We start from the raw sequence: 26,216 nt of genomic DNA, 5'->3' as shown, positions 1-26,216 counted from the left end.
CTCCATGTAATTTTCATTTTGAGAAATCTCATTGGTCCTGTTCATAAGGACACAAGGAATAAAGGGATCTGGCCCGCCTTCTGCTTTGAAATGCAGAACGAGTCCGCAGGATTCATTCTGCATTCCATTCTAACTCAGAGCTCTGACGTCACTACCGAATAACCAGAGTTGATAGCATTTCAGTTGCACATTTGGTTGGAAGTCGAAGAACAATGGATGCCTCCAGGAAAACCTGTCTTGCGGTTGCCCTTTTGGATTATAGACAACTCCAGAACAAATACGAGGTTCATATCCAAAACATGGTTGAAGAGGATAGAAAACGTTTGTTTTTCAGCTTATTTAATTTTGTGTCAAAAAACGTTATGGCTGTGTTAAATCGGCCATTACGGAAACAGTGACCTGGATGGGTGAGAATTCTTTAACGTTAACTATAAATTTGATTCATCTCTAGTGTAAGGAACACCCACACTACTGATTTTCATTAATATTTATTGTTGTTTCTTTACATCTGCTAACAATTTTACTGAATTGATTGCTCCTTTTAATTTAACAATTAACTGTTATATTATTTTTCACAAAATACTTCATACATGTTTATATAATTGGTTTGTTTATTCTAGTAAAGATGTATTTTTCTCAGTTAACAGTCTCCTTTTATTCATAGCAAACAGTGAAGTGTGATTTTTTAAAAAAAAGGCTCAGGTCATTTATTAAGAAGGCTAATGTGAAATCTTTAGGACTTGTATGACATGTATTGTATTGACAGGTATAAATAACAACAGAACTATATACAAAATAATAAAAATGGAACTACGTACAAAAATAAAAAATAAAAAAAATATTACTCCAGTTGCTCATATATGTAATATGAAACATATTACATATATATGTAAACATAAAAATAGAACTATATACAAAAGTAATGTTAAACATTAACATTTAAAATCAAAAGGTTATTAATCTGGATTATCACAGTTTGTCCAATGACTTGAGTTGCGCTTATGTCTCCTGATGGCTGGCTTCCTCTGCCCCTTGAATAAACTGCATCACCTCATCATCCACTCTTTTTCATTTCCGAGATTTTATTGGTGATGGTGTGGAAGGTGGTATGATGCAGAGTTGCATGCAGTGTCAGCTAGTGTAGTCATACTGCTGCAATGGCCTAGCACCTCAGGTCTGCGCACTTCTAGCCCTTCTGATGACCCAAAAACAAGTAAGACAACATTGTGTTGCCCTCCCAGAAGAAAACTGAAAGTGCATGGCTCCCTTCCCTGTTGTTTTATTATTGTCTTTTAGCTTCTTGTACCCTTCGACAAGTCATGTATAGGCCATATTCACAAATCACAAATTGTCTCATAGGGCTAAGCAAGGTGTGACATCCTCTGCCCTTAACCCCCAACAAGAGTAAGGAAAAACTACCCCAACAAACCCTATTAACAGGAGGAAAAGAACATAGAAACCTCAGAGAGGGCCGCATGTGAGGGATCCCTCTCCCAGGACAGACAGAAGTGGGATAGATGCCATGTGTAATGGAGAACATCAGTATTTACAACATTGATTAGAATAAACAGTTTGTGACAAAATGGAAAGTAAATGAATTGAGGAGTTATTGTCAGTAATGGTAGATTATCTGAGTAGGTATATTATATATCAAGCGGTCTTGTTGAAAATATTAGTCCACGATCAGACACCACCATAATCCACAATTCATCGCCATGATCCACTGCCGCCATCAGGATGAGATGTTGCGTACAGTAAGTGAAAGAAGGCAGAGTTAGAAATTTGTGTTAAGTGAGACTCAAAGGACAAATCAAAGATCAAAGATGACTCCCAAATTCATGACTGTTTCACCGGAAGCAAGGGAAATGTCATCTAGAGCAGCTATATCATTAGATAATGTATTGCTAAGGTGTTCAGGGCCAAGTATGTTTTATCTGAATTTAATAAGAGAAAATTGTGGGTCATCCAGGTTTTTATGGCCTTGAAACATGAACACGTGTGTACCGATTTTCATGAAGATCATAATAATATGATAATTTCAATTTCAATACAATTTATTTCATAGGGCTTCACAAGGTACGACATCCTCTGCCCATAACCATTAGCAAGAGTAAGAAAAAGCTACAAAAAAAACCTTTTAACAGGTTGGACAGAAGTGCAATAATGTTGAAAATAATAGTCCACGATCCACTGCCCCCAACATCAGGATCCACCATCGGCCTCCATCTCGGATGCAATCACGATACGTCATCACGATCTCTGATTCGCTATTCAACATCATGATCCACAATGTGGCCGCAGCAGGTCGTGGATCTGCAAACGATAAGGCACAATGACTCCGGGGAAGAAGTCAAGTCAGTGATATATATTGATGAAATATTAATGTCATAATGAGGGAGAAGAGGAAAGAGAAGCTCCATGTGTCAATACATTTTCCTCCTGTTAATAGGGTTTGTTTAATTAAGCCCAAGAACTAGGTGACCAGACCTCCAGCCTCAAACAGAAAGAAACCAATAGAAACAGAAACCACATTATTAAACATAATCATGCTGCTGCGAGAGAGAGATAGCCTGCGAGAGAGAGGACCCTCCCTTAAATACTGATCTGATCCGCAACACCTGTGAGGAGAGCGGAGCAGAGAGTAAAGGGGAAGGGAAAACATGAAGGTGGGAGTGCGTAACAAAAACACATACAGGCATTTGTTCCAGTGTTTGCAGAAACATGAGGAATACCTTGTGTCACTCTGCCGAGGCTTAGTTAGCGCCATTATGATGTAATTTGTCCAATCAGCTTATAGACACATAAATTCCTCCAGACCGGTCTGTACGACCCTCCAAGGATATGCCTCCCCAGACCATCGCTGACCCACCTCCAAACCGGTCATGCTGGATGATGTTACAAGCAGCATAATGTCCACCATGGTGTCTCCAGACTCTTTCACGCCTGTCACGTGCTCAGTTTGAACCTGCTCTCCTCTGTGAAGAGAACGGGTGCCAGTGGCAGACCTGCAAATTCAGATGTTTTTTAGTAAATGCCAATTGAGCTGTTATCGGGCTGTGTTTAGTTCTAGCCAGTTCTACACACACATAAACATCTGAGCTGTGATAAAGATTTTACTCATTCATTTACTTACATTTATATATTTTAACAAAACGGTACCTCTACCTGTTTCAAGTCAGTCAAAACTTTTGAGTGTAACAAAACTGGTTTGCCAATCCTTTACTAGTGGTTTAGGTCAATTCTAACCAAAAGGTGTCCCACTTTATCTGATCTGAAGGTGAAGGATACAGGACATTGCGATCATAAGGAACAATGTTTACATTATATAATATACTAAAACCGTAGTAACAGGTCTGCAGGCAGTAATTGGACAATTCTATGTGTATGACAAAGTTAATGACAGATTTGATATGTCAACTATGTCCTGGATATATTTGACCGCATCCAACACAGTCTTTTGTGGAGTCAAAAGTGAAGGGAGGACAATGCAAGTTGGTCTGTCTGGACAGTGGATGTTCTACTTAAAGACAAGCTGGCGTATGTAAGCGGGGGGTCCAATTGAGCCGATGGTGTCTTTGCAAGTAGTGATTACAGTCATTTGCAAGATGGAAAACTGAGTTGGGGTATACTGTACCAGTAGCTGAGATTGTACAGTACTTGCCATTGTAATAGCATTTAAGACAGCAACTTTAAAGCTTGTACTTTTGGGGGAAGCTTAATCCCATGCAGTTCTAGGAAAAGATTCTGAAACATCTCAAATGTGCTGCGCTAGTGTAGTGTTTACATTGTATGCAAGGTTGAGGGCATACATCAGCCCCATATGCAGTGTGCAAGCTTTAGCAGTGCTACCACATCCTGGCAATATCTCCTTGCCTTCAAGAAGGATTAATAGATACACTAGATGATCCCCATCAGCACCATGTACGACCAGGATCTTGAGGATGTGTTGAGTAACGTCACTGCGGCTGTCTATTATACAATATACAAGAAAAATCAATACATTTTTGTGATAACATTTATTTTGAATCATTGACGAATATCTGTTTAGTTTGTTGTTCAAGATGATATAAGATTTAGTTGGCTTTTTCATTTTATCATTAGAGCCATTGCTGAGCAGAATATCTCCATCCCTTCCCCTGATTTCCTCTCTGATTTTAGGGTAAACCTGCACTTTAAATAATGAACACCATAGAGTTTTTTCAGCTGTATACCAATGTATATGGGTATTTAGTAGCATTGTTGATGAATTCAAATCCAAATCTTTACATTTTAGTGCAAAGTATTTGAATTCTACATATTGTGTTTTTATATATATATATATATATATATATATATATATATATATATATATATATATACATAGCAGCCCTCTACTGGTTGAAACCCGGCTATAGCAATTGAATGGGGTTAGGTTTAGGGGTTATTGGCTGATCTGGAGGCTGGTGACATAGGTGTCTCCCGACTCTTGAGTAGTGACTGGATGTGTCTCAGCCCTCCCCCTCGCAGCCCTGCTCATGTTGATACTTTTTCACATTCTAAGGCATAGCCCATATTCACAAATCACAATTTATTTCATAGGGCTTCACAAGGTACGACATCCTCTGCCCATAACCATTAGCAAGAGTAAGAAAAAGCTACAAAAAAAACCTTTTAACAGGTTGGACAGAAGTGCAATAATGTTGAAAATAATAGTCCACGATCCACTGCCCCCAACATCAGGATCCACCATCGGCCTCCATCTCGGATGCAATCACGATACGTCATCACGATCTCTGATTCGCTATTCAACATCATGATCCACAATGTGGCCGCAGCAGGTCGTGGATCTGCAAACGATAAGGCACAATGACTCCGGGGAAGAAGTCAAGTCAGTGATATATATTGATGAAATATTAATGTCATAATGAGGGAGAAGAGGAAAGAGAAGCTCCATGTGTCCCACAACATTCTAGACCTATAGCAGCATAACTAAGAGAAGGTCCAAGACAAGCCCGAACCAGCTCTAACTATAAACTTTATCAAAAAGGAAGGTTTTAAGCCTACTCCTAAACATAGAGAGGGTGTCTGCCTCCCGAGCTGAAACTGGGAGATGATTCCACAGGAGAGGAGCTTGATAGCTGAAAGCTCTGGCTCCTGCTCTACTTTTAGAAACTTTAGAGACAAGTTAGACAGAATTCTGGGAGCGCAGTGCTCTAGTGGGGTGATATGGTACTATGAGCTCTTTACGGTATGATGGTGCCATATTATTAAAGTGTCATTTCACCAGAAATTAAAATTCACTCATTATCTACTCACCACTATGCCGATGGAGGGGTGGTTTTTGAGTCCACAAAAGACTTCTGGAGTCTCAGGGGTAAACTTTGTTAGAGCAGAATCCAATACAATTGAAGACAATTGAGCACCCAATTCTTGAGACGTAATAAAACATCTGTTGTGTTTGTATCCGAGGACTGTCTTACTGTCTGTGTAGAACGTAACAGCATCAACATTAATGTCCATCTCATCTCTAACTAGCTCGTACTGCTCCACAGCTAGAACAGCAGTACATAGCTCTAATCGTGGGACAGTATGTGCGGGCCAAGGGGCTAGTTTTGATTTGCCCATGATGAAACCAACGTACCACTGACTTTCAATGTCGATGGTCTTTAAGTAGGCTACAGCTCCAGTTGCCATACTAGAGGCATCCGAGAAGATGCACAGCTCTCTTCTTTGAGTGATTGACTGTGAGAATGGAGTGTAGCACCTTGCTATCTGGAGATGTTGGAGATCTTTTAATGATTCTTTCCACCTATTCCATTCCTCCTGCTTCTCTGAAGGGAGTGGTTCATCCCAGTCATTTTGCTCAGCTGAGAGTTCACGTAGTAGGGCTTTCTCCTGCATGGTTACAGGAGCCACAAATCCTAAATGGTCATACAAACTGTTTACAGTGGCCAAAACACCTCGCCTAGTGTATGGCCTTTCCTCTTTAGACACTTGAAATGTGACACTGTCTGTTTCCAGGTTCCACAGGACCTCCAAACTCCTCTGTAAGGGGAGATCATCGAACCTGAGGTCCAAATCTTTTAAATCCTTAATCCATCATCAACATAAAAATGTCTGACAACAAACTACTTGGCGTAAGTGCCATGTTCTTTCTCACCCTCAGATGCAGCACGCCTCATGCAATAAATAGCCATGGCTGGTGAAGGGCTATTTCCAGACACATAAACTTTCATTTTGTAGTCCCTCACATTCTTGCTGAGGTCGTTGTCTTCATACCAAAGGAACCTGAGGTAGTCTCTGTGGTCTTCGTGTACAACAAAGCTGCAGGTGTGGGTGATGACGTGCCACCTCAGGAGATGGGATTTCTGTGCGGTTATCAGGAATAATGTCACATTCGATTAAATTTGGTAGGGGCAGTTGTACTTTCTCATCCACTGATTCAATTATGGGAGTCTGTAGCTCTTCTGCCTAAAGTTTTGGTTACCCCCTGAGAAAGTTTTCATTGTGTATGGGTCTGAGGAGGTAAAAAGATGGAAAAACTCAGATTTAGCAAGTGACTTGTTACTCTGTTCATCTAGCACAGCGTACATCTTCTTTGCTTCTTCTGTTTTGCCAGGATAAACTATCACTTGGCTGATTTTTTTTTTTTTTTAGCATGAATCTTGATGCATTTCCACTGACCTCCCTGCCATCATCTTTATCCGCTTCTTGGCTCTCTGTTGTAGTGGGAGGAGGACCAGGATGTAGCGCTGAAATGTGTTTTTCACTATCACACTCCAGACATTTAATTGTCCCTCTGCAGTCTTTTGCCACATGATGAATTGACCCACAACGTCTGAAACAAATGCGCTTTTCCTTGAGGAATTATTTCCTCATCAATATGTTTAGCTCTGAAGCTCCTGCAGTTTTTGAGAGGATGGGGCTTTTTATGTATGGGGCATAGCTTATCAGGGCCTTCCATGATCCTGTCAGTAGAGCTGAGCTGGATGTTTAAAGAATCTTGTGTACGTTTACAGAGGCCCTGTCACCACTTCTCGTGTATTTCTAGATTTTTTAGCTCTGGTTGCTGGGGGATGTAAAGGCAAAACTGGGGTCATTTCTTATCTTTGCCTGAAGAAACTGAATGGGGGAAATGCAACTCCATAGTCGTCCTTATATTTGGATCCTGTGGCAATCCATCTCTACTGCAAGCTGTAAGGTAACTTCTCCACGATGGGATTTACTCCACGAGATTTGTCCAAATATGACAAACCTGGTAGATATACACCTACTTTTGCAAATTCTAACTCTTGAAGAATGTCACCCAACTCTCTTAGCTTGATGTTATCTTTGTTGGTGAGTTTATGGAAATCTTCCACATTTTTCAGCAGTGCATATTCGACTGCTTCTGATGACCTGTAACATTCTTCTAGCCTTTGACAGACTAAGTTGAGCGCTGCTGTCAGGTTGAACACGTACAGAGCGAATTCTCTTTGCCTGCTCTGCAGAATCCACACCAAGCCATTTTGTCAGTAAGTCTAATTCTTCCCTGGCTGAAAGGTTGACATCTTTGATGGCGTTTTGGAACGATGCTTTCCATGACCAGTAATTATCAGGGTGGTCATAAAATTTCTGGAGACCTGCACTCAACATTTCCCGGCGAATAAGATACTTTGTGATATCCTGCACACCTTGCTGCTTATGCGAAAGCTCCCTTAGAGAATAAAACAACTGTCCTGCTGCTTCCAAGGAATGTTTTATTGCCAATGTCCTCCTTGTGTTGGTCTTGTTTGACATTCTCTTTTCCTTTATCAGCGCGTCCATGTTTGTCATCATGATGCTCAGTTTCTTCTTTCATAGCCATTTCACACTTCTCACGTGCCACCTTGTGGCAGCCTTGTGGATCAAACTTGAGTGGGATTCCCCCAGAGAACGCTTGTGAGAGTTTGACATAATCTGAGGTGCGCTGAGCTGAACTGATAGGTAGCTCCATTCTTTCTTCACTAAGTTCACTCTTGTTAGAGTCATCAACTTCTTCATAAACAGCAGCAGCTTCAGGTGTTGCAACAGAGACAGCTTTCTGGCTTTTTTATATATGAATATTTGCTTCAAGGTCGGCTTTCTGCTTTATGATGCTGACTTCTTTTTCTGCATTAGCAAGTTGTGCACGAGCAGCCTTCGCCTTAGCCCTGCTCTAAGCTCCTGCTGCTGAATAACCAAAAGGGGGCAGGATAATACAATAATGTCTGCTGAACATGCACGCCAGAGGGCAGAACAACAGTTCAGTGTGAAAATTAGGGCTGCACCTAACGATTATTTTTTTTTCTGATTAATCTAACAATTATTTTTTATTACTCAATTAATATAATAATGAATTCATCCAAAATATAATAAAACATGTAATTTATATTTCAATATTTTATTTATTAACTTCTCTTAAATACAAACATGACAAAAAAGTATTCACTGCAAGGCCTTATTCCACAACAAAAAATAATTTCTTCAAAATATAATCAGTGCAAAAGCTTGTTATATTCAAGCATTCAAGTAAAAGGAATATAGTACAATCTACATAAAGCTTTCCAACAACAAAATAAAATTCAAGTAAAATATATAAAAAAATCCATTTGGGGTAAAATTTGTGCAATTTAAGTCACACTTAACCTTTTTTTTTTTTCACAGCAGATAATTCAACTCTGTAACAAACACACCCAAGCAGATACACAATCTCCTCTTCATTCTCTCCCCTCCCTACTCTTCCTCCTCCTCTTCTCCTTCTCTCCTCTTCTCTCTCCCTCCCTCCCTCCCTCCATACTCTTAGGCCATGGGTTTCCATGTGTCCTGAGTTGGGGGAGACAGTAATTTAGCTAAGCATTGCTGTGAAGGAAGGTGAGCATGTCCACATGCTCTGAGGTCAGGCTTGCTCTTTTTTTTGACACAATGTTCCCAGCAGCTGAAAAGAGGCGTTCAGATGGAGTAGATGTGGCGGGGACACACAGGTATGACTTTCCACCATTGGAGTGGACTCTTATCCCTTGCAATAGAATGTTCACCAAAATACATGAGCACCTCATTCCTCACCATTTCAACACCTTCTTCTTCCTGACCACCGTCATTGCTGTGCTCCTCTGAGTCTGAGGCCAGCAATGCATCCAGCACAGACTTTGGCCTCTCCTTTGAAACTTGTGGCTGGGCACTGGCAGAACCATCCTTCTCCACACTTGCCCGCTGAAGCTGTCCCTTCTCACTTTTTTGGCCTGAAGTCCAAGAGCCTGAAGTTTTACTTGACTTCATCTAAGGAAAGGAACTTCAGCTTGCGGAAACGGGGGTCAAGTGCAGCTGCAATCACACACACATTTTTACCATCTTTTTAAAAAGAGGTCTTGCCCCCTCCCACCGTGGAGCTATCTCCTGTGCAGCAGCTGTTTGGAAGGAGTTCACAGCAGCAGACTCAAAGGAGGTTGTCTGTGTGGACTTCTGGAGGCCTTTGATCAGAGGAGGTCAAGCAGAGATCGTTACATACGCCTCTCCACTCAGGAAGACGGTGGCTTGCCCAAAGGGCTTGAAAACTTTTTCAAGTTCCTCCAGTAGTGCCCACTGGTCAGTTTTTAGGCCGAGGTAATGCTTTCCTCTCTCTGTGACCTCTGGGTCGGAAAGTGATGCGGTCACTGGCCATCGCTGCTCCGAGAGGCGTCTCACCATGTAATAGGAGCTTTTCCATCTTACAGGCACATCCTGGATCAACTTATGCTCAGCTGTGCCCCACTGCTTTTGTTTAATTTTGAGCTTGCTGCTGGCCAGCTCACTCTTTATGAAATGTTCAACGAGGCTCCTTGCAGCCCCAAGTGCCTTGCTTATCTGGGAATGTTTCTTCAGAGCGTTGTTGACCACTAGTTGAAGTGTATGACCAGCACATCGATGTGAAGCTACGCCATGCTTCTCGTCCAAGATCCTGAGAGCTGCTACGACATTGGCAGCTTTATCATGTAGAAAAACCAGCACATCTTTAAGAGAGAAACCAAACTTCTCTGCTACCTCATCCACCAAGCCAGCGATATGTTCTGCTCTGTGGCGCTCCTCAAGTGGCATTGTGGTGAGTGTGTATGAAGTGAGCTTCCAATCCTGATTGATCAAGTGGCAAGTGACTCCTAAGTATGCCTCAGTGACAATACTTGTCCACGCGTCTGTGGTGAGTGTGATTTTTGATGCAAAATTTTTTCAGCTTTCACTCTCAACAGTAGCCTCATATTTTTTCTCCATCAAATCTGTAAAATGGCACCTGGAGGGAAGTGTATAGCCTGGGTGAAATGTTTTGATCATCTCATGAAAGCCTTGACCTTCAACAATAGCAAGGGTTCTCATGTCCTTGATAATCCTTTGCAAGATGCTGTTCGAAAGCTCAGCAGACATATGGGGTGTGCATGCACTTTGGCTCCTTTTGGGGAAAAGGTCCTCCACACTGCTTTGTCTCATTCTGAAAAACACACATAAAGCACATTGGAATAATTATAATGGTGTCATATTTTAAAGTTAGTATAAATTCTACATCACTGTTGTGTTACATTAATAACAATAGACCCCATTTGTGACTGTGAGATGCTTGAATTCAAAATGATTGCTGTGACACATTGATGAATAAAATCCCTGTGTGTCATAGCAACACTTTCCCTTAACTGGAGAATAAGTATTTCATTATAGTTTTATTTTAAGTACTTCAATTAAACGTAAACTGGTTATGACATGGATTTATTTAGTCACAGGAGTCATGCAGTTATGTTTCCATCATTGTGTGGCGAGACTTTAACAATAGTCTGTAGCATTAGTTTGAGCCATTTTCTTCTTATACGTGGCCGATAAAGCAAACACAAAACGGCAGAATAAAAACGTTATGTTGTGTGGTGTAATGTTACGTGTAACGACAGCAGCGCTGCAGAAAGTACTTTTAACATGGAGGCAATGAAGAAACGTTAGATCAATTACTACCAACAGATATAATCGTGCAACGTGTTAATAATCGTAATATATTACACTTGTTTCAGGACAAAAAAGTAAAAAGGACTTACGGTTCTGTCTAACTACAGCTGCCGTCTTGACCAATCGCGCCTGGATGCTTACGCTTCAAGTGCTCGTGCATGCGGTTGTGCTGCTGTGATAAGCCATTTCCGACTTGCAGAGCTTACAGAGCACCATGTTGTTAGGTCTCTGAATAAAATGCTCCCACACTTTAGACGACCGTGGTCGATTTCTTTTTCCTTCAGCTTTCTCTTCTAGTGAATCCATGCTTTGCCCAGGCACAGCCATCTTCCTTCCTTCTTACGATGCGTTGAAGCACGTTACGTAAATCAACGTATTTACATAATCGATTGCGTCGCTCCAGCCCTAGTGAAAATTAATATAAACATTGTTGAAATACTATTGAATTATACTTTATTTTATTTGTTAGTTTTTGACTTCATACAGACATTGATACAACTACTAGGATACTTCAAGATACATTTTTTGAAATACTGCTAAACTTGAATTTACACAGTGTTTTGATATTCCTCCAGAAAGTTACTTGAATTTTACTTTGGTTTTCATTTATTTTGTTGTTGAACAGCTAATTGAAGATTGATATATATTCCTTTTACTTGAATGGAACAAGCTCTTACACACATTTTATTTGAGAGATATTGGACTGTAAAAAGCAGATTAGCAGTTCAGACTGGGATATTTTTTGTTGTGGAATAATGATTTGCAGTGCATACTGTTTGTATTTAAGAGAAGATTATTAAATAAATATAATGACACAAGATTGAATATTTGTTTTCGATAAATCCATTATTATATAAATCAAGTAATACAAAATAATCTATAGATTAATCGAAAAAAATATATATAAAAATAATCGATAGGTGCAGCCCTACATAGAAAACATGTAAATGAAACAATTTGCCTTAACTGTTCAATTTCTGTATGATCTCGAGAAAGATGTGTGCGTAGAGCACCCCAACCTTTCAATGAACAAGGAACATCTGAGTACAAGCATGGTATTGACCGACTTTGAGCAGTGTGTAGATGATTTAATCTATAATGCTTTAAGAGCTGTAAAGCTCTTGATGCCCTGAAGCTGCAATTTTTGCATGGCCAGCTCATTGTATAGGAAGCCTACTGTTGCTTCTTAATGACACCAGCATTGAAACCAGTCAATCTGTCCTCCTCTCTAGACCTCAACTGTCGACTGAGCTCGTCATAAGAGTAAGGTCACCTGTAAATGAACAGACACAGTTTTTGATATTAAAACAATTATCTAAAACATTCCACAATTTTATATGACATTATGATATTATTATATTATATAGATTTTTACTTACCTGAATGAGACTAAATTTGCAGCGTTTCACCACTCACTCCTACACAGCCCTCAATTTGCACTCCACTGGCTCGTCTTGCAGCATATCTTGGGTCTGACGTGATACCACAACTCACTGTAGCAGCCTACTATTCTGCTCCCTCTTGATAGAAACATACATTTGTAATACTTTGTTTTAAACTAACAATACTGATGAACTTACACTTGTTTAAACAAAAGAAATGACTTAATTGACAAGATTAGACTTGCACAAGAGGCTTTTTATCTGGTTAAATGTAACACATGATGGACACATGTTTGTGTGCAGACCATGGATAAATTATATGTATTATATAAGATATTATATTATATATGTATTATACATCAGGGTTGTAAAATAACGTGTTAATTTCGATTAATTATTTACAGAACAAATAACGAAGATTCTCTATGGTTCTCTTATTCTCTATGCTCTATGTTGCCCCATATGTGACTGAACATACAGCCGTCAACAATAGCTTTATAAATATGGTAGATGCAGATGACAAAATGTTGCTTGGCCCAGTGAATGAATGAATATGAATTTATATTTAAAAACACCCAGATGGAACAGTTCATAGGAGCACCAAATTCTGCAATAAGCAAGTACTTCACCTGTCTGTCCGCCCTGACAGCAGCTACACTGCCGCTCCCTCTCTCTCTCTCGCTCGCCCACTCACTCACTTCGCTAGCTTACTTTTAGCCTGCCCTGCATACTAGCTAAAACAAGACTAACAGACAGACAGACCCTTACGTTGACTCGGCCAGGTGATTTTTTTATTTTATTTTTCTGCAGTAACGCGGCTGACCACCGTAGAAGATAGCTAACTATATTTCCTCTCCTCTACTTTTGACCCCTGAAGCCCCCCTTCTTTGGCTACATTTATGCCTCTAGTTAGTTAAATAATGCGAGAAGGAATTAGGAAAAACGTATGCTGCGTTAAGCAATCGCAACTCTAAATCAGAAAGTCAATAACTTACATTTCACACGAGATAATCCACCCATGCAGCTTCTCTGTGAAAACCACCGTTCAAACCATCTCTGCTCCAACGCTGAATTCGCGGGCAACATTCAGGAACAAATGTGCATGCGTGGATTCAAACGGGCTATGAATACTTTCAGATTAACTTAGTATTTCTAGGTTCATGTGCAGTGACTATACAATTTTTAAATACTATTTGCAAATCCATAATTAACTTTCTCTTCCCACACAGTTAATTTATTACTTGAAGAAAATGTGTGCATATTTATGTTTTTTCTTGACAAATTCTAGTTCTTTCTGAATTTTTATAATGACGAAGATGTGTTAATTTAATATAGTTTACTACCCCACAAAGTCATTTATTTCAGTGAGGTGAGGTTCCTCCGACATCCTGCCTCTGCCTGCTGCACCACCCCTTGCCTGAATACCTTGGAGGATTTTTTGCTGTTCTGAATGCAAGTTAGCAGTGAACCTCCTGCTGCATTGTTCATATGTGAAATGAAACCTCTGGAGAAAGACCTGACATGACCTGTCCCACCTGCAGATGTCATGTCTCAAAATGGCTTTTGTGTGTTCCTGCTAATGAAGGAACATGCTACAGTGTTATTCAAGCTGTTTTAATAGCTTTTGGAAATAAAGAAACTCAATGATACAGAGGGATAATATATATCAGGTTGTGGTAAAAACACAATAGCTGTTGGTAGGAGACATTAATGAGATCAAGTACATGTGTTTTGTGTGTAGCGGCCATCTACCTGAAGAACATGGTGAGTCAGTACTGGCAGGACAGGGAGCCATCTCTCGGGGAAGTCATCTTTCCCTTCAATATCCACGAGAATGACCGGCAGCAGATCAGAGATCACATAGTGGAGGGCATCATCCGCTGTCCAGAGTCCATACGGTACACACACACCACCCTATCATCAAGAATTCAAGTCTGTTTCCATCTCTCATCCCAGCAGCTTTCTTTTACTTTTTGTAATTCATTAGACCATTCTTCTCTTGAGAAAATCCCCATTAACAACATGTCTGCCTACCTGCCTCCATATGTTAAATTCTAAATCAAAAACTTTTCCACTTAGATTTCTAGCTTTGTAAAGGTTCTCACAGATGTTACATACGAGATAGTGAGTTCTCCTGATGAACACAGACTGAAAAATACTTGATGACTCCAAATGTTTTTGTAGTGCCCAGCTGACCATGTGTTTGCGAGCCATCATCAAGCATGACTTCCCCGGCCGCTGGACAGCCATTGTGGACAAGATCGACATGAACCTGCAGTCTCTGAACAGCGGCAGTTGGTATGGCAGCCTGCTGGCTCTCTACCAACTGGTCAAAACCTATGAGTGAGTAACTTGATTGTCTTTGTCTGTTTTCTTGCTACCTTACTGCTCTGTACTTTCCCGGGAAGACATCACCCTCACATGAGGGCTATGAGTAATAAAGGAGGGCATTTACAGTAATAATTCCAATTAAAATTTTTAACATGAAAATTATAAGTTCAGATAAGGAAAACTGATCAATCAAATCAAGCTTCTTTTGTCTCAATCAAACCAATCCTTGGAATTATAAAAGAGGGCATGGCACATTGTATCAAACAATTCAATACAGAGATTTTGGTTCAGTGTGTAAGATTTAGTGACATCTAGTGGTGAAGTTGCATGTTGCAGCTGAATACTCACCTAGCCCTCCCCTTCCAAACATGAACGAGAACCTGTAGTAGCCTTCAGTTGTCATAAAAACTTAAAAGGTGTTTAGTTTGTCCAGTCTGGGTTCCCACTCACGATGTAAATAAAAAGTATTTAAATATAAAGGGCCCATTCTAGGGTAAAGAAAACAACAATTTGAACAATTTAGTTGAAACACACTAGTGAACACATCACTAGGATTATGTTTTATTCAATTTCGGCCAATAGATCCCTTTCACCTGAATCTTACACACTTGACCTTTAAGATAAGCTATTGTATTCCAGAATTTAGAGTAACTGTCAGAGGTTGAGATAGCTTAATGATAATAATTAGATTTAGCTTTTTAATCACACTGCAAGTGTTTGAGTTATCAAAATTTTAACCAGCCATCAGGGTTGCCACTGAATCTAGACTTAGTCCATACTTTGTCTCTATTGTGGATAGAGGACAGTTGTGGAGAACCAAGGACTGTATCTGTGTTTAAATCTGTGTTTCTTGTAGTAGGCATGTCTGTCAGCAATAGTGTTAAAAGATTTTTAGTGCCATGGTCAGATTAGAGATTGAAAAAATGGGATAAAGTTCAGAGGTTGCTAAATTATTATTATTTATTAAATATTTTAGTATGTATAATTTCTGATAGTAATGATTTGAGATTTGGTCTTAGGGATTTTGGTGCATCTGACAGAGGCAATGGGACAATTAGAGAGCCAGTCCAGGTTAAGATCTCCCATAATTAATAGCTCAGTGGAGGCATGCAGCGACCAGAGTTTGGCAATCTCTTCCAGACTATCCAAATGCACTGAAGGGCTGTGGTAAATACCAATAATGGTCATGTGTATGCCCCCACCAAGAAGGAGATCCAACACAATGTATTCATAATTTTTTGGTACTGAGCATGAGGTGGTTTCATGTAATCTTTTGTATAAATCAAAACTCCACCTCCTTTGCTCACTCGATCACACCTAAACAAGTTGTAACCACATACAGATATATCATTATTAGGGGATCTTAGGGGAAAGCCATGATTCAGACAAAATGAGAATGTCTGGGGAGTTTTCATGTTAAGGTGTAATAGGCCGAGACCATTACATGATTTAAATCGTTGAGAATCAAGCACTACTTGCTCTTCAGCGGTAGCAGAGGGCGGATGAAACAGATTAACAGACACGGGAGGATAACACTGAAGTCGACTTTTGTGCCCTTGAAAATGGTAAGATCTATAAATAACGGGAATGGTGTGGTCAGAAAACAGGCTGTAATTAGAAGTGTTTGGTCCTGGCTCCTCATGAGCAGCGCAACAGTGGCATGGGGAACCAATCAGGCTGTGCTAGGACCCTGGGGACGTCAATAGTGGTGGGACTGGTCAGAGGGAGTGGACAATGTTGAAGTCTTGTGGTTGTGGCTATCTGTTAGCGGGGCACGGGAATGGATGTCAGAGAAAGTTTTGCCCCCAACCAGTTTGGATGAATACCATCGTCTCGAAATAACAAACTGCCTGCGTTCCTAGAAGAGGTTGAAGTTATCAATGAAGGAGACACTGTGATCAGCGCAGGCTGATGAGAGCCATGTGTTAAGAGACAGGGGCCAGCTAAAACGCCCCACACAGTGGCCACAGGAGGGGATGGGGCCAGATATGTCCCCCACTGATCATCTTTGTAAACCTGCTTTGTGGGCTGTGATGCTGGACTGGCTGCGGGCTCTTGACCGACAGTGGACAGGTGTTGTTCCAGTTTCCCCAACACATCAAACTTGTTGGTCAGCTTGATGGACCCCACTGGCGATGTCATACAGGAGGAGTTCCCACTTCGAATCTTGTTACCCCGGATGACAGTCCAGGGTTCCGAAGGAGCAGGTGTGGAACAGATCCATGCCTTGGGTTTGGCTCCAAACCTTGGCCAGGGGTTTAACAATTAACACAGATTTACTTAACTCAAACAAAAGTTGATATTATCACAGAAAATCAACAATTCTTATCCAGACTCTGACAACAAAAACACAGCTCAGTCGCTGCACTTCCTTGTGCCATTATGGCATAAACCCTGCTTCCAGATGCCAAAACAAATAAATATTTTTGAAACCAATTTTCAACACTTAATTTTTCATTACTTAAAATCTTAAATCCATTCAACTGTAGAAGAGCATGTATAAGCAGTGGTGTTCTGCTTAGCATAGGATACACAGACCATCCTTTACTAAATATAGGGTGATAATTCCATACCACAATTCCTTGCAACAGTGATATTTATAGCAACATACACATCTTTGTATACATATCTTATTGTCAAGATGTACGTAAATGTAGAAAAAAAAAACTTAATATATGCTTGTGTGCAGGGACGGATATTTCATCTCATTGTATTGACTCGAAAGAGACTAGAGGAAGGGCGGGGTATGGGCAAGAACCCATTTGTAGTGATTTCGAGTCAGTGCGACAGGGCGGTAGTCACTTACACATTTTCAGCACATTCCCATAGTGATTTATACATATAAAGACCACTGACACAGTTACTTTTTGGTCAATTCATAATGTGTGTTGTGTGCGTGTGTCTGTCTCTCTCAGGTACAGAAAGGCTGATGAGAGGGAGCCTTTGCTAGCAGCCATGCAAATCTTTCTGCCGAGGATCCAGCTGCTCATCAGCCAGCTGCTGTCTGATGCCACCATCTTCTCTGTCCTCATCCAGAAGCAGATACTCAAGATCTTCCATGCTCTTGTACAGGTGTGTATTCTTGAAATCATATTTTTGAAGAAGTAGAAGTTTTCTTCTGTTTTTTAGATCATCAAACAAATTTTAATGAGATACAGGGAACGTGAGTAAACACAAAATGCAGCTTTTAACTGATCATTTAACTTATTGCAGGTAAAACATTTAGTAGTATAGTAGTCAAAAAGTATTTTACACTTTGCAGAAATGTTTCAATTCAATCACATTGGAGGGTTTTCGAGCACGACTTGTCCGTAAAGTTTGTGACACAGTATCTAAATTGAATTAGTCCGGACTTTGACCAGGCTACTCAAGCCTACTCTAGCCCTAGACTATCACAGTACCACCACTGTGTTTGACTGTTTGTGTGATGATCTTATTATAGACTGCTCTGTTGGCTTTATGCCAGCTGTAACAAGGCCCATGTCTTCCAAAAAGATTAATCAGTCCAAAGAAAATCATCCCAGAAATCTTGAGTGTAATCAAGATGTTTTTGGCAAATGTGAGGCGAGCCTTTCTGTTCTTTTTGGTCAATAGTGGTTTGCACCTTGCAACTCTCCCATGGATGCTTCTTTTGCCCAGTGTCTTTCTTATTGTGAAATTATGAACAATGGGCCTTATTCAAGAATTGTTTGTATGAATATAAGTGTAGGGTTGATAAAGGAGAACTTGTAACATTTACAAATTTTGTTGTATCTTGAGTTTTCTTGTAGGAAAAATAAATAGTCTGCTGTTATTCAGATCAAGTTCAAGATCAAGGTCACGGTAAATGGTTTGTATTTATATAGAGCTTTTCTAGTCTTGATGACCACCCAAAGTGCTTTACAATACAGTTTGCCATTCACCAATTCACACACATTCATACAGTGCATCTAATAGCAGCATTTTTTTCTATGAGGGGCAATTCGTGGTTCAGCATCTTGCACAAGGACATTTCGGCATGCAGATGGGGAAGACTGCCAACCTTCTGGTTGGAGGATGACCTTTATTTCCCTCAGCCACAGCCGCCCACTGTGGCCTCACAAAATGTGACTTGAATGTGATATCTTAAGATCATCTTGAGGGAATGTCTTCTCATTTTGTAAAAGCATTCACTTGAATGCATGCACTCAAAAGACAATTTCTGGAGAATTGGGTGAGGACTTTCTCCACAGTTTTCCCCTTACACATACACAACACAGCAGGGGGTTCTGCTCAGACGTGTTCCCAACACTAACAAATTAGGCAGAGGCGAAATGTAATGCATTAATTCTGCTGCTGAGATCACATGATTTTGTTTACAGCACGACACCTGCTTAGGCTCCTATTACCACAAACTCTCTTGACATCTTCGTCGGTATCTTCTACATGTGTGACACCGGAGATAATTGTTCTTAAAATCAACCCCCCCCACTCGCTTGCAGTGAATCTAGCAGAGGATTCCCTGCTGTGTTCTCACGTCCTTCTCTGAGGACTTTTTACTAGGGAGCCAGGCAGAGAAAGTCAACAGAAACATTGTTGTGCAAGTTCACACTTAAAAATAACTAGTTTAAAGTTCAGTTTATACAGATGAAAATGAACTAGTTCATGTTCATAGAACTAAGTTCACAGTTCCAAAGATGAACTAGTTCCCAATCTGTGTATCATTCGTTCTTTTCATATTCAATTAGAAAAAACAAAATCGAAAATTTTTTAAAAACAGTCGTTATTTCGTTATTTATCTATGAATCAGATACCAAAAAACATAACGGTTTGTTTTTCGAAGTTTGGATCTTTTGCTCAGATCAAAAATAGGAAATGAAAAAACGGGTCACGGGCCGAACTGGATTTTTATATTAAATTTGTATGATTTGTGTGACCCGGAAGTCAGTGTCTTCTTGTGTTGCACAAGATAAACATGCAACAAATTCCCAGTGATGAATCACTTTCGAATTGGTCTCCACACCATGGCCGCACTGGAACAATATGCTAATTTAATTAAAGAATTGTTTGAAACTGGCAAGACGCATGCAGAGATTTCCACCACGCTAGACTCCAGATACACAGTATTAGAGTGAAGTTATTGAATAATTTTCACAATAAAACTTTCCAAAAATTGTCTACCTTACTACGGTGGGAGAGAGGGTCCGTTTCTGTTTTAACAATGTTTCGCTTATGACTTATTGATCCGAGTAATCTGACTTCCGGATCACAGAAATCATACAAATTATATATCAAAATCAAGTTCGGCCCGTGACCCGTTTTTTTCTTTTCCTATATTGATCTCAGCAAAAGATCCAAACTACGAAAAACAAACCGTTATTTGTTTTTTGGTATCAGATTCATAAATGAATAACGAAATAATGACTTGTTTTTGAATTTTCCTAATTTGTTTTTCTAATTGAATATGAAAAGAACGAATGATACACGGATTGTTGACATTCATTTGTTCCATTTTTTTATTGGGATGTTATGATTTAGATGACATACGTACACTCATGTATTTAGTTATTAATCAATGGTGTCAGATTATGAATCCGGATCACTCCGGTCAGTTTAACACTGAGTTGTAGCTGTTCACGTCACGTTTTGTTGTACTGAGTGCGCCAAACTTTCGACGACTAATTTTTCATTATGTTTAAATTCAGTCTCATAAACTCTGGAGCGAAACAAACTAACACGAAGTAAACTTCATGTCCTGATAACTTGTGATGAATGTTTGTGTTTATTAGTGATTGTGAGTGCAGGTCAGCTGGATTGTGGAGGGAGGACACAGGAAAGTCTAGCACGGTACAAGCCAACTGCTGCTTCTTCCCTGATCACGAAGCAGCGGCGCTGATCATTGTGCAGCTGTGGACTGTAGTGAAACTCTGTATTTTTATCTCACTGTGTGTTTCGCTGTGTAAGTGGGGGGGCCCCGGGACCCACACACACACCCACAAATTTCCACTCACTCCTGGTATTTCACGTGATGGCCTATACGATGATGAAGGAGATGCTCTGTCCCCAGTGCTGTTCTGCATAGGCCTGAACCCCTTGAGTTAGATCATCACAAAGATTGGCTACGGATACTGATTTTGAAGTGGAGCAAAGATCAGCCACTTCCTCTACATGGATGACACCAAGCTGTATGCCAGGAGTGAGCAAGACATCGACTCTTTGATCCACACCACCAGTGTCCACAGCAATGACATTGGAAAGTCATTTGGGCTAGATAAGTGTGGTCGGATTGTATCAAAGGGTGGCAAGATAATCAGAACTGAGGATTGAACTACCAGAAGGCAACATAACAGATGTCCAGGCCGCCCAAAAAGTACCTTCAGATCTCACAGGCAAATGGAAACCATAAAGAGGCCACAAGAAAGTCAGCCACAGCCAAATACCTACAAAGAGTAGTCCTGAAAAGTCAGCTGAATGGAAAGAACAAGGTCTGAGCCAGTGGTGGCTGCTTACGGGGCAACCCCCTCCATCATCCTTAGTCATAAAGTCACAATGAAGCTACATTTTTGCGGCAGGCTTAGCATCGCTCAGCAGCTCGATGAAGGCTACAGGATTAGCATATTGTTTGTTGAGTCTGGTTTCAGTTCGTTTGTTTCTAGAGACCAGGGCCTACCATAGCAGACGGCTGTAGGGCGGCTGTAGGGCGGCTGTAGCCGAGGCGTTAGAGCGATCACCTCTAACCAGAATGTCGCCGGTTCGATCCCAGCTTTCCCCATCTTGAGCAAGATACTGAACCTCGAATTGCCCACATAAATGCACTGTATGAATGTGTGTGAGTGGGTGAATGACAATAAACGTCACTGTAAAGAGCTTTCAGTGGTCATCAAGACTAGAAAAGCACTATATAAATACCGATCATTTATCATTTTAAAAGACCCAAGGTGCAGGTTATTCACAGATGCCCCTAAAACAGTCCAGCACATAGTAACAGGGTCTTAAATGCAGATGGGGATGGTGTACACTGAGAGGCATAACTACGCAGCTGGGATAGTGTAAAGGAACATCTGTGCTGATCGGTGGTATGTACCGATGGGACATACCACCGACGGTGGTTTAGAACATCAGAGCTAAATCCTGTGGGACTTTTAAATTTGTTTTGCTATATAAATAGCAAATATGAATTTTCAGAATTTTAAGCCTTTAAATGTTTTTAAAACATAAATCAGATTTTTTTTTTATTAAAGAAACAAAACATTATAATGGGAGTCCTTTTGGAGAAATAACACATTCTGGGAAGTCAGTGATAAGCAACAGCTTTGACGTTTTTTTTTATTGGGTCCCATTTATAAAAAAAGAAATTAAATTATAAATAAAACAAATAAAATAATGTCCAATAGTTGGACATATACACACACACACACATACCCACACACACGATGAAATGTGAAATGATTCTATGAATGCTACTGCCCTGAGATATCGGCACCAGTGACACCTGTGAACGTCTGTGTCAGTCTGATATGGAAAAGTAAAATAGGAAAATCGAATCAATCTGCGATGTTGACCGTTTGACCGAGTTGCTGATCACTACTGTAGTTTGTCTGAGAACCAAGAAGAAGATGCTTTCAACTCAGTCTGCAGACTGAAGGCACACTGCCCCGTCCCCTGACTACTCACTTGCGCTAGTCATCTATTAATTAAAATTGTATTAATCTGGAAATATGTCCAAAATGCACTAAATTCTACACTGCACTTCCTCGGGCCATTAGGAATACACAATGCAAGTGTGAAGCTGATAAGGTAAAGATATATGCAAGATATGCTTTCCACAGACAGAGATTTGCGGAATTAGTTGGCTTATTATATAAACATAAGGTTGCAACATAATGTAGAACAATGAAGGGTAATGTAGAGCATACATAATAGAATATATGTTAACAGAACCCTGTTTCAACCACAGGGTCTTTGTCATGATGGAAAGTTATCTCATCTCCTAATTTGATTTCTGGAACATCTTTACTGGGTCAAAGTCTAAGGACACTAAGATGTTGAGTACTTGTTTTTTCAACAGTACTTTTACTTTTACTCATCTCTGCAGCTTTGTACTGGACAAAAAACATCACCTTTGCAAAAACTATAGATGAAGCCAGCATCTAAACAAGTATTCCATGTGTGTAAAGAGATCTTGTGTGGGTCACAGAAATGATTATGATGATAGTAACTCATTGTTGCCCTGCAGTACTCGTTGCCTCTCCAGCTGATAAACAACACGGTGATGACTCAGTGGATGGAAATCCTCAGAGCCATAATGGACCGAGACGTCCCTGCTGTAAGACTCACAAAGACGCACAAACACACGACTAATTTTCAGAGACTTGTCTCTGAAAATTGTTTTTTTATTATTATTATTTAGCTTTTTATTTGCAGCCAGGGGATTCATAAAAGAGTACAAATATTTCATTTTCTGACTGGTCTGACAATTATACAATATAACAAATTCTAGTGCTCAAAGAATAGAAACAAGCAGGAAAGCAGAAACAACAAATAACATTAAATGGTAAAAAACTTAAATATCCAGATCAGTTTCCATTAGATTCATCATCAAGACATCAATTTCTATTATCAGAGGGAATCTTTAAATCTACCTTAACAGTTACAAAGTCACACACTGACCAGTTGGATCACAAATAAAGATAACAAATATGTAATTAATTTAATAAATAAATAACAATGGAATTATGAAGATTACATTTTAACCTTGCCCTTGTTGCAAGACTGCAAGCTTCAATAACCTGCATATGAAAGTTTTTGAGTTATGGAGCAAATTTGTTCTTTCCACAAGGTATTTGACTTGTGTCTTATGGGAAACAGTTCTTCTCAGTCATTGCCAGCTCAAGAGGCCTCAGCTTGGCTTCACAAAGCCATACAGTTTGATATTCAAACCTTGGCTTTTTGCTAGGTTATACGTTTTGACTGACTCATATCTTAAACCTAAGTTTAAGGGTGGAATAAAATGTTCTCAGTTTGTAATTCAGATGTTTAAAATGTTTAAGGTGATGAATGTGCTGTGACTGGCATAATCCCGTGGAATGTTACATCACAGCCATGAATGCAGTACTGAAAATAACTGATATGTCTTTAGGTTTAGCAGAAAGAAAATTTAGAACACAGATGTGAGTTTGATATTAACCTGTGCTGCCCTGAAGGTCTCTGTGTTCCTAAATCGTTTTATCCCATTCAAATTTTGCCTAGCAATGAATACAAGTCCATTAACATAAAATATGGTACTAATTACTAATTTGGTGAAAAGTTATACTTGCAAACATACACACAGAATATACTCCAGTTACAAATCCTTTTTAAAATAGTCTGAAACATCGGAAAACATTTAAAATCTCAACCTATGTCAAATAATCAGTTGTTGTATATGTTTTTTTTGTTCTCTAACTGGCTAAACAAGCCCCTTGAACTTACCATAATCCCTGTTTGTTAGGAGACTTTGGAGGTTGATGAGGATGACCGTCCTGAACTGGCATGGTGGAAGTGCAAGAAGTGGTCGTTGCGCATCATCACCAGACTGTTTGAGCGGTGAGTGCAGAGTTGTCATTACATCACCAAAAACTATAATTGTAGTTTTCAGAGAATTTTACCAACTGTTCACATGCTTTTGGTCTGAATTACAGATATGGAAGTCCTGGCAATGTGACGAAGGAGTACGGCGAGTTTGCTGACTTTTTTCTAAAGACATATGCAGTTGGCATACAACAGGTAGGCATGTGTGGCTTTAGGTTTTTTCTTTATTTGTTGTCCAAGCTCCAACTCTTCTAGTTTATCTGTCCTTTGATGTTTTGTCATCCAGGTTCTGCTGAAAGTGGTTGACCAGCACCGACAGAAGCAGTACATTACTCCTCGTGTCCTGCAGCAATGTCTCAACTACCTCAACCAGGGCCTGTCACACTCCCTGACCTGGAAACAGATGAAGCCACACATGCAGGTAGGTAAATAAAAGGATGAATTTGATAGCTAATCCAAAAGATAATTTCGAAGTTCTTTGAGAGGCGTGTGTGCGTGTGTGAGTGTGTGAGTGAATTTCACCTGGCTCTGAGCATATACACACACACACACAAGCATCCACTCTCGCTGGAGAATGCCGCTCAGGCTCACGTTCATCATTTGTAAACTGATTAGTTCGGTTCAGCGTTCACAAAGAATAGAAACAAACTGTCAATAACCGACTCTAAACTCTCTCTTTCCATGCACTCTGATGTACCATCAGAGCCATGAATGCAGCACTGAAAATAACTGATATGTCTTTAGGTTTAGCAGAAAGAAAATGTAGACCACAGATATGAGTCTGATATGAACCTGTGCTGGACACTGGGTTTGGCTCACTTGGTCTCCCTCCTCTCACAAAAATACGCAGGCGTGCAGAAGAGTTTTCTAGATGGGCGGAGAAGTGAGCAGTCTGCTGTGAGAGGGGCATGATTAGAGAGAGAGCGAGAGAAACGAAGAGAATTTCATGCTGACGGCTTAAAACATTCACGTGACAATTTATATTCGATGGTCACAATATAGTAATTTTATACATCGCAATTCATTACATTTCATTTTGCTGATGCTTTTATCCAAAGCGACTTACAATAAGTGCATTCAACCATGAGGGTACAAACCCAGAACAACAAGGATCAAGAAAGTACAATTTCTTCAAGAAAGCCAAACTACAGAGTGCTGTAGGTAAGTGCCATTTAAGTGCTATTAAATTGTTAGTTTAAACTTTTATTCAAGGTATAGTCGGAAAAGGTGTGTTTTTAGTTTGCGGCGGAAGATGTATAGACTTTGGTACTTACCGCGATACATCGAGTATATTCGATATATCGAGTATATTCGATATATCGCCCACCCCTAGCTAAAGGACTCTAATACACAGCTAGATCCACAGTCTATTTTACCCAATATATATATATATTTTCCTTCTGTGGTGGGAATGCATGCAGGAATGTGCAAAGTGGACTTTGAGTTCATAGTTGAGTTTAGACACATAATTTCCTCTGGTCCCATAGTTCCTTGAAATATTCATAAACCTGCTGAGGGGGATTTGCATCCTCAGCAACATGATATTTTAGATCGACTGTTTAAGTATGTAAACACGATTTAATGAATAAAAGGGAAACTGTAACCATGTGACTATCACCCTTGGGTCAGGAGCATTACACCAAATTAATCACACCTGTGGGTGTGACGTCACCTTATATGAATGTTGCATACCCACACACTCCCTCATTATACTTTCTGGGAAGGAGAAAACATGGCCAACCTTCACCAAGTTTATATTGCTTCTTCCCAATTGTAATGACACTTCTTATTACTGTCTGTCTAATTGTTTAATTTTATTATCTTTTCGGGTTTGTCATCTGTCTGTCTTTCCGTCTATCCCATTCTCGTAAATGCAATACCCACGAATGCCTTGAGGGACTTTCTTCAAATTTAGTAGAAACAATAAATTGGACTCAAGCGTTAACTGATTCGATTTTGGTGGTTCAAGGTCACGTGGCCTTACATTGTTGTTAACGCGACATATCAGGAATTTTGAAAGGCAAATTCATTACATGTGGC

The 26,216-nt window shown here is 39.9% G+C and overlaps 1 protein-coding gene across 9 annotated transcripts in view; it reads left to right on the top strand.

Moving 5' to 3' along the window:
• Positions 1-26,216, top strand: part of ipo8 (importin 8) — a 94,020-nt gene that overhangs the window by 14,921 nt on the left and 52,883 nt on the right. For all 9 annotated transcript variants that reach the window (XM_035147957.2, XM_035147959.2, XM_035147958.1 and 6 more), the window contains exons 3-9: positions 14,059-14,215; positions 14,502-14,660; positions 17,564-17,720; positions 22,843-22,932; positions 24,097-24,191; positions 24,287-24,371; positions 24,463-24,597. In XM_035147957.2, the coding sequence (XP_035003848.1) occupies positions 14,059-14,215; positions 14,502-14,660; positions 17,564-17,720; positions 22,843-22,932; positions 24,097-24,191; positions 24,287-24,371; positions 24,463-24,597 (878 nt within the window). The remainder of the gene's footprint in view (positions 1-14,058; positions 14,216-14,501; positions 14,661-17,563; positions 17,721-22,842; positions 22,933-24,096; positions 24,192-24,286; positions 24,372-24,462; positions 24,598-26,216) is intronic.

This window comes from Hippoglossus stenolepis, chromosome 22 (genome assembly GCF_022539355.2).
Source record: "Hippoglossus stenolepis isolate QCI-W04-F060 chromosome 22, HSTE1.2, whole genome shotgun sequence".
Taxonomy (NCBI): Eukaryota; Metazoa; Chordata; class Actinopteri; order Pleuronectiformes; family Pleuronectidae; genus Hippoglossus; species Hippoglossus stenolepis.
Note: the sequence above shows the minus strand (reverse complement) of the source record. Positions and strands in the feature narration are given on the sequence as shown.